Source organism: Populus trichocarpa, chromosome 5 (genome assembly GCF_000002775.5).
Source record: "Populus trichocarpa isolate Nisqually-1 chromosome 5, P.trichocarpa_v4.1, whole genome shotgun sequence".
Classification (NCBI taxonomy): Eukaryota; Viridiplantae; Streptophyta; class Magnoliopsida; order Malpighiales; family Salicaceae; genus Populus; species Populus trichocarpa.
This window is the reverse complement of record NC_037289.2, coordinates 14652870-14662360: the sequence shown is the minus strand read 5'-3', so window position 1 is coordinate 14662360 and position 9491 is coordinate 14652870. Positions and strand designations below refer to the sequence as shown.

At 34.8% G+C, this 9491-nt stretch overlaps 1 protein-coding gene across 9 annotated transcripts; it reads right to left on the bottom strand.

Annotated features, from left to right (window-relative positions):
• Positions 1-571: 571 nt before the first annotated feature.
• On the bottom strand, positions 572-9265 carry LOC7468856 (probable ubiquitin-like-specific protease 2B). Of its 9 annotated transcripts, none has more exons than XM_024600680.2 (17): positions 8906-9261; positions 8353-8669; positions 8190-8262; positions 8059-8108; positions 7187-7372; positions 7032-7107; positions 6332-6440; positions 5889-5945; positions 5012-5143; positions 4535-4735; positions 4389-4444; positions 4222-4315; positions 3296-3386; positions 2688-2807; positions 1914-2339; positions 1750-1768; positions 572-1653 (listed from the first exon to the last, which is right to left on the bottom strand). In XM_024600680.2, the coding sequence occupies exons 1-17, from the start codon at positions 8967-8969 to the stop codon at positions 950-952; spliced, it is 2775 nt and encodes a 924-aa protein (XP_024456448.2). In that variant the 5' UTR covers positions 8970-9261; the 3' UTR covers positions 572-949. The 9 variants fall into 9 exon arrangements, with proteins under 9 accessions (XP_024456448.2, XP_024456449.2, XP_024456445.2 ...); XM_024600681.2 differs by having other exon boundaries at positions 1750-1765; XM_024600683.2 differs by having other exon boundaries at positions 1624-1653; positions 1750-1841; positions 8906-9265.
• Between the last annotated feature and the right edge of the window lie 226 nt (positions 9266-9491).

The window sequence follows — 9491 nt, the reverse complement described above, 5'->3', positions numbered from 1 at the left end:
TTAAAAAAAATATATAGTTTTTATGAGAAATAAATTTATAAAAAATAGATTTTTTTTTTATATTTGGTAATGTTATAGAAAATAGATTAAATAAACATTTTTTTTGAAAAATAATTTATTAATATTTTATTTTTATTTTTAAGTTTATTAAAATAATAAAAATAAAATCTAAAAAATTAAAAAAATTAAAAGATAAAATTAAATAAAAATATAATTTCATAAATTATTTTAAATAAAATAAATAACTATTAAAATAATAAAAATCAAATCCCAGTTAAAAAATTAATAGATTATAAAATTAAAAAAATACATAATTTCATAAATTATTTTAAATAAATAAAATAAAAATTTAATTTAATAAATAAAAATTTTCAATTAAAAAAATATAAAAAAAATTCAAAATAAAATATATAACAATCAAAAGTTAAAACCGAGTTTAATATAATCAATAAATTAAAAAATATTTTCCACCCAAAAATAATACTTTAAATAAAACAAACAAAACCTTAAATACTTTCCAGTTCTGTATGAGAAAAACTTTTCATGCAAAACTTAATATATGAGCAAAGTATAAAGAAACAAAGAGGCATCAAGTTCATTGCACACATATCAGGCAACATGCAACAATTGCTGCATGTATTCAATTCAGGCAACAATGTCCGCATCTATCGATCTGTTTGATTATATATCTGGGATGGTAGGTAATAAGATAAAACCTTTACTAATCACTAATCACCAAGACAAACTGCACCTAGACAATTTTCCTACAGCCGTCCGACGGTTATTGTCAAAATAGAGACGTGACACTATTCACAGAATGGTACATCAACATCTAGTGAGATCCCAACACATTATTATGTTAACAAAATAAGGGGGGGACTCCTACTCCAGCCTAAATTACAAATGCAGATCCTTTGACAGGCTTCTGGTGATTCCTCCCTCAATTTCATCAGGAGGTACGCCTGGGCCTCTTTGCAGCTTGCTGTTCATCTGATTCTACCATCATCACATCATCACCAATCGTTTGCATATCATTCTCAATGACCTCAGTCTTCTGCAAATCTTGATGCAATCCATTCTCTACCAAAGCGTGGTCTTCTTGCAATGATGCAGAGAATTTTTCCTGACAAGTGGCAATGTTGCCATTTTCTTTGTCATAGCGAATCCTGTCAGTGTCATCAATACCTTCAAGGTTATGTATACCTTCAATTGCTTGCATATTATCCCGAGTGACCTTTGCCTTTTCCAAATCTTGATTCAACACAATCTCTACCAAGTTGGGGTCTTCTTGCAGTGATGCTGAGAAATTTCCCTGACAAGATGCAAGGCTAACATGCTCATTGCCATCATGAATCTTGTCAATGTCCTCAGTACTTCTAAGGTTCCGTATACCTCCAAAGGCAGAATTCTCAAGCATCTCGCCAGAGGCAGAAGCAAGGCTTACGGTCAAACACCCTACATTTTCCATCAAAGGAGATTTTCGTTGATCAAATTTCTCCTTCTGACAAATACCTGCATCTTCCATAGCTGGAAAATTTTCAATGATTCCTACATCTGAATCATCAGAGGCACAGTCTGATGTTTCTGAAGATGAATCATTGTCATCTGCTTGCAAAGAAATCCCTGGATTCCAAGAATCATCAGCTCCAAAAGCTTTAAAAGAACATGATATAGAACCATCTTGAGGTGTTATTCCTGCAACTTTCTGACAAACAGTTTCTCCAGAAGGGAAATACACAAACTGCTCACCAGTTTCGGTATCATCCTGCTGAAAAACCGAAAATATGTCATGCATATAAGATCACAACAGACTGTTGGTAAGACCTCTTTTTGGCTTTCAACTGGCAAAAACAAAGCATTATAAATCACATACTCAAAAAACAATTAGCTAGAATAATAGATAATGCCAATACCTCTATCTGTGACCTAGTACCATTAAGGTGGTGATAAGACGATGGCTGGTCAAAGGATGGACACTGTGCAAGTAATGATCCAGCAGCAACTTCCGGATCAAAAAATTCCCTGAGAACCAAGCCAGGATCATTAACACAATGAGAATTCCTCATAGGTGATACTCCCAATAGAGTAATTTCAATGCCCTGACCATGGTCAGAGCTTGATAAATTAACACGACAAGCTCCATCAGGAGAGTATCTGTCTGAAACAAGCTCCAATCCAGATTCTTTCCCATTAATTTCAGGGAAATTAGACTGTTGTTCACTGCTGCAACCACTAGAAGAAACTTCCCGAGAACAATTTTGAAGCAGCTCAGAGATTAGCCTCTGGATAAGTGTACGCTTGAGAGAAGCTTCAGCAGGAGGAAACCAATCCCCATTAAGCTGTTCATTTGAGGAAAAAATAAGAAAAGGGAGGGAAGTAACTGTGTGACTAAACATCTGAAAGACCCAACAAACAAATACACAATTACAGCATCAATGTTCAAGTAAAGCAATCGATGCATATTTCAGGCCTTTGGGGTTGCATTGCCACATATAAATCAACAAAGGGTTACTTATCAACAGCATAGTCCAAGGCCTAGGAGCGAACCAACTCCCATGCATTGCCAAGATTTCTGTTCACTATCTTGCAGAATACAAAATGCACCTTTCTACCATGTGCAGAACGCTAGCTTTGGGAAAATAGAAATACAATAATATTCAGAGAAGCAACTGATGGATTGAACTTACAAACTTAGTAAACCCATTTATTCTGAATGGGCTAAAATTCACTGGGGCCTCTACCAAAAAGAGCTCCAGATAGTGAAGCAGGAACAGGCCACAATCAAATGAATTTTCCTGCTGTGGCAGCTGACATGACCATGAACAAAACATCAGAACAATCACAATAACCCACCAGGATCACAAAAGTGTGCGTCAGACAAACACATACATGCCAAAGCTTATAATAACAGTGCGACAAATTACTGCACAAATACACACTCTATCTTATCACATACAGCAACACAAAATTGAAAAGAACTTCAACTGAATGAAATTTAGCCCAAGGAAATACTCTCCCCTACTTACTAGATATCATTTCCCATTTACAAGAACACAAGAGCAATTCCATAAGCTTAAGTGTTGGACTCATCTGATTTTGCAAGTCAAATGAAAGGGAGATCATGATCTATAATGTATGTGCAAAGAGTTGGTGCTAATAGGACCTGTGAAATCAGCCCCCTTCACATTTTCCCTTTTCTATGTGCCCGGGAAACTAAAGATAGCTTCTATTGGAACAGCTCTGTAGCAATCCACTCTTGAGTAGTTAAATTAATTAACTGAGACTAGGCAAATACCTCAAGTGGGACAAACCGCAAATTCAAGAATTTTGAAGACATGTCTTCAGATGAGCCCTTCTGCCTCTCTTTCCACTCTTCCCATAAATAACTGTCATTTCCGTGCATGAAAGTGACATACAAATAACAAGAGGTTGCTTTCAGAAAATTATAAAATAAATTGCAGGTTGTCAAGGAAGTAGAGGATAACAAGCAAAGGCTTGCCATAAAACTTGTATTGTTATACATGACTAAGATGATGGATGAAAAAAAAATAACACCGCAGCATTATGGTTTAGCCATGTGTGACTGACTCGTGTGGGCAAGAAAATTAGCTTTGTTTGATGTGTTGAATGCTATAATCAACAACTTGAAAAGCCCAGCCCTTAAAACTTGTATTGTTATACATGACTAAGATGATGGATGAAAAAAAAATAACACAGCAGCATTATGGTTTTGCCACGTGTGACTGACTCGGGTGGGCAAGAAAATTAGCTTTGTTTGATGTGTTGAATGCTATAATCAACAACAGGAATAGCCCAGCCCTTAAAGCACTTAACAAGGAAATATTTTGCAATTTCAGTAAGTACTTATCATAATATATCATTCCGTGGCTCTGCTCAAACTGTACTAATCTGACAGAACACATCTGACATTGATAGCAATTTAGATAAAAGATTGGCATACAACTACCTTTGGCATTTGCAAGACAAATTGAAGCAACATGTCACCCAGTCTGATGGGGACTGAAGATGGACAACAATGAGAACTTGGGAATTAGTATTTAATTATTTAGGAATTTAAATTTGTAGGATTACTAAAAATTCCTTCAATAATCAAATGCCAATTCCCACTGTTATCCATCTTATTCCCCATCATAGCGTGTCTAAAAATATACATGCGCAGATATGTTGTCAAACAAAAGGTGCAATCAAGTTAATTTATACCTTTGAACAAGATTTTTGAGACCTGCATGAGTTCCTTTGATAGGATCCATGTGCAATATACATGGTACTTTGACAGATATTTCTGTGTCTTCATCTGAAATATGATGCAAATATATAAACACAAGGCTGATGACCACTCAACATCATGCAATCCACCAAGAACTAACCTTTCACACCAGCTATTTCACCCGGATGGCATATTACTAATAAACTCCAGTGAAGACTGTAATTAAAACATGCATACAAATTACACCAGCGAAGGATTTATAAAATCACAATGTTAAAAAGAGAGGTTGTTTAACTATTTTCTTACTTGAAGTTTACAGGAATGAAAATGTAGTCTTTTCCAAACAAATCCACTTTTCTGGTCCATTTATGGACACGTAAAAAAGCAGCTTTGCCATCTTTCACATTGGATGGATCTTTGTCAAGATCAGCAAGCTTCCTAAAGAAAAAGCTATTGAAAAAATGGTATCTTTGCTTCTCCTCCGATGGAATCTGATTCTTCAAATACCTGCCACCCAATCATTTGATTTCCTTTAAATGCACATTTAAATGTAACCCATAATAAATTAAAACAGATGTGGAATTTTCAAATAGTAATGGATTTGCAAATATAAATAATCAATCCCCTCTTCTTTTCAGAATTACCTCACAGAAACAAGTTATGTGACAACCTTTACATCCTAACTACTAGAAATTGACTGGTTGAAACTAAAAGAAAAAATTGTTGTATGCAAATAAAATGTTGAAACTAAAAGAAAAAATTGTTGTAAGCAAATAAACCTACTTAATGTAAAAGTCAATGATTGTATCATTGATGAAAGTCTCTGGTTGTAATAGATCAACATCTCTCTTACTAATAGAAACTGCATCCGAGTCCTCTTTTGGATAGATAACATCTTCAAACTCTGAATCAAAACTGCAAAATGCCAAGATTATTCAGAAACTTACTATACCATAGATCATACACTCGTGCAGATGTGATGTATTTTTACAACTACACCATCTTTTTGTACTATCAGCAAAAAATTTACATACCCCAATTGTACAAAAGAAGCACAAATCCTCTTCTCTAAAGATTAAAAATCAATGGATATGCACACCACTACAAGCACATAAATAAATACTACAATTATAGAAATCTTGAATCTTCATGTAAGAGCACATTCTGGCAAAGTGGATGAACTCAGTTAGAAAAATCCATCAAATTTTTCTTACAGTGTTTTCATAGTAACATATATATCTCAAAGAACACTTCATTTGGAGGCTTTTGGGAAGAGCTTGCATTTAAATCCTCTTGAACAATAATAAATGTTTACATTGTGAAAGAAAAGAACACTTAAGCCCAAGCGCCACTGATCTACTGCTTTAACGATCAAGACTAATATGTCTACCAGCAATAGAAACAAAACCCATCCCACTAAACCAAAGACGAATTTGTTTTGACTGAATCTTGAGATGATAGGAAAGATCAAGAACTGTACTACCTAATTTACCTTAAAAAGACATTAATTTGACCTATAGTTCATGCAATTTGATCCACAAGTAGAGAACATGGAGATGTGAAACCACTAAGGAAATTAGAACTAGCAGATAAAAGAGGTTAGATTGCTAGAGAATCAAGAAATACATGTCATTGCCTAACACCTAGGGGGTTATCACACCTGGGGAAATAGCGCCTCTGTTGAAGTGAGTCTACTCCATTCATTGCAATATCCATGCTACAAGCAAATGGATAAAAGAACAGGCAAGAAGAGTTAAATGATAAGAAAACATAGGGCAATAACAAAAATTCACAAAAAAAAAAATGGAGAGAGAGAAGACACTTCCAAGCCAGCCTTCCTCAACCTTTTGAACAAAGTAATTCTTAGCATACCAACAGGATGCAAAAATCCTAAGAGTTGTGGCCATACAACAAGCACGTTTTTAGCCAGTAACAACTGGCACCAAATGGAAAGCAAAAGAACTTATTTAATGGGTAAATCATATGTTAATTGGAGGCACTGGAAAAAGCCTCCAAAAGCAATTTAAGTATGAAGCATGGCAAATTATATGAAAGCTAAATTGTAATAAATGACATCACATGCAGGCAATTCAGAGAACTTACTCATGTATAACGCTCAGTAGAGGTGAGTACTTCACATTCAGAGATGTAATCTCTTCCCATTTCCTAGACCAATTTGGCTCAACAACCACAACCTCCAACTCCTCAACACCTACACAGACAAATTAAATAAGTAAATTAAGAGACTTGGATCCAAATAATAAAAGCAAAGGTATCTTCTAGAAACCAACCAGATTAAATATTGAAGCTAATAAAAAATTTTCTTCAGCAGAAATTTCAATACTAACATCGCTTCATATTCAGTATTTCTAATCAAAACTTCTTACGAGCTCACCATTGTTAAGAAATAGCGTAAAGAACTTTAGTCTTGTATGATATAATCATACCACAAAGCAATATGGAACTTATCAGATTGATGAGTTCAATATTGTGGCAATTCCACTGTATATATATCACCAATTTTGCAAATTTGCAATTATGGCATTTGTGTGTAATATGTTAAAATATCAGAAAAAAAGAAAGATGAATGTTTGCATAAAACTTGAGGGGGGAACTGGGAGGTCAGCACAAGTTGCAATTAGCTGGGGAACTTTTCAATACTTTTGGCTGTTGACGTGAATTTCCATATGCATTAGGAATCAAATGATACAGCATATGAAAATGTTGCGAATTGGAGTTATACGAATTACAAAAATAAGAGAAAAATAATATGCAAGCACTATACCACTTCAAGGCGACTAACCTGACATGCCTTGTGTGTTATCAGCTTGTACTGCATCCTTTGAAAGTATGTGAAGCTTAATCATTACAGTTTCAAACTGAACACATGATAAATACAACTTAATAAGCATGCTTAAATATCACAAGTTATAATCCCATAAGGTTGCTAGAACTTACTCTTTGAATATTCTGAGACTCAATACTAACAATTTCATCAATTCCTGTTTCGAAGCTAAAGGTTCCTTCATCTCCATGAGCAGTTGTACCATTAATTTTAATGCCACTGTAAGAAAATGTCACCAGACACCCAGTACAATATTTACCCCGGTATACAACATAATCAACAACAATACCAATGTCACTCTGCAAATTGCACAAAAAACACTTAATTAGTAATCTTGAAGCTTTTCTTTCTGAAAAAATGTATACAACTGAATAGTAGCCATCTTGCTCACTGAACAATATACATAAATCAAGTAGGAAAAATATTTATCCCCACCAAGCCAAAAATGAAACAGATTGAAAGATTGATTTTGAAACATGAAGCACATATCTGAGGTTCAACTTCAATATGAACTGGTTAGTAATCCCTCCAGAATGCAATTAGCATAGCTTAACAAGTAGAGAAGGAGAAACAAAACCTGGGTACAAGTTCAAAAAGGGTGGAATGGCCACAAGTCAAGCAGTAGCCACGGAGAAAGCTTTGTAATGTCTACCAATAGCAGCTAAACAAGTTAACCCCTCAGATTTCAAGACACTTGAGAAACAAATAAAACTCAAAATAGGAGTCCAGGTATTAGGAGGACAGAGCACATAATAGCTAATTCAAGAAAAATAACACAAGAATAACGACCCAGACAGCCGTTTAAGAACAGACTAAAATAAGAAAACCTGCAACTGCTAAGCAACTTCAGTTACTGAACACCTTGAAGCAGGTATAATATGCAAGGATAACAAATAGAGGATCTTTAAAATTAAGAAAATAACAATCTGTCTCATTTGTAATTCAGTATAAACTTGATTAATTCATGACAGGGGAAATTTTGTACCATTTCTGAGTAGCTGAAACAATTGGTTGGTGTGAGGTCATTTAAAATAACTGTAATCATGCAGAAAAACACAGTTAAGTTTTCACTTGAATGCCCCCAATATCCAGGAAAAGAATATCATGAGAAAATACCACCAGCATCTGCAATATCAGGAGTGGGGCTTGATGGAGAACACTCCTCCATGTGTTCATCAACAAGCTCAGCCTGCAAAATTTTCAAACAAAGCAAAACGAGACTTCATAATCAATCTCATAACTGAAAACATAACCCAGAAGACAGGAGAAGCCAACATACACTGGACGGAGGACCATCTCTAAGACCACAGTTTAATTGGCTTTCCCCAAGTAAAGGAGCTTCATGGCATGAAATTCTTGTCACGTGTTCACTAAAAATCATTTTCGAATCAAAACCATCTACCGGAAAACAAGGGTCGTGTTCATGACTTAAAGAAGTTAAATGGGGAGCAGCAGAATTTCCTTCTTCAGTGTTTAAGTCCTCTCCAACAGTTCGGGGCCGAACACGAGTAGAAGCATTATCACAGTCAATAGCATCAGCATCTACACAAACTAAACTAGAGGTTTCGTTTTTAGGAATATCACATTCCTGGGTGACTGGAAACACAGATAAGAGGATCAGTGATCTTAAACCTAAAATTAATCATCCAAAACATAATTTTACTAACGCAAAAAATTTTAACTCCCAATTTAAAATATTTTGTACCATAGCATAACTAATTTCTTCTTCAGTTACATGATTATTACTATAATTTTCTTTCAAAAGTGACCGCACTCGAGAAACTTGTACTTTAAAATGGCCGGATTGTCGAGGCTAGGGTTTTAGAACTTGCCTAATAATTGACCAGCTGCTAATTCAGCTATCTCGTCTTCTTCTTCATTGAAATAGTTCTTCATCGTAGCGAGCGGGAGAGATCGCGATCAACAGCGAGTGAGTCAACAACCGAGTCAGTCAATTAGAGAGATTTTTTGCGGAAACAGTCACGTTTCAGGCTTCAAGGGTTTTTCACCTGTATCGAAGATCGACTGAAAGAGAGACCGAAATTTTGCAAAGAGAAAATAATACACCAATTAGAGGGGAAGGCTTAAAGTGTTAGAATTGGGATTCGTGATTCACGTGCCAATTTAGAAAATGGATAGCACGCGTTAATCAGTGGGAGTTCTGTTTTTGTTTTGGTCTGGTGTCTAATCCTGATGGCAAAGGGGACTTCCAAACTATTAAAAAGAGCGTGTGTTTGAGCTTTGTAGCTAGTAAGTAAGAACAGTTCTCCTATTAAAAACGTGTGATTGAATATATTACCTCACTGCTTGTTTTGGGATTTTAAAAATATTTTTTTAAAAAAAAAAAAAAATTAATTTTTTTATTTTAAATTAATATATTTTTAGTATTTTTTTAATTATTTTGGTGCATTAATATTA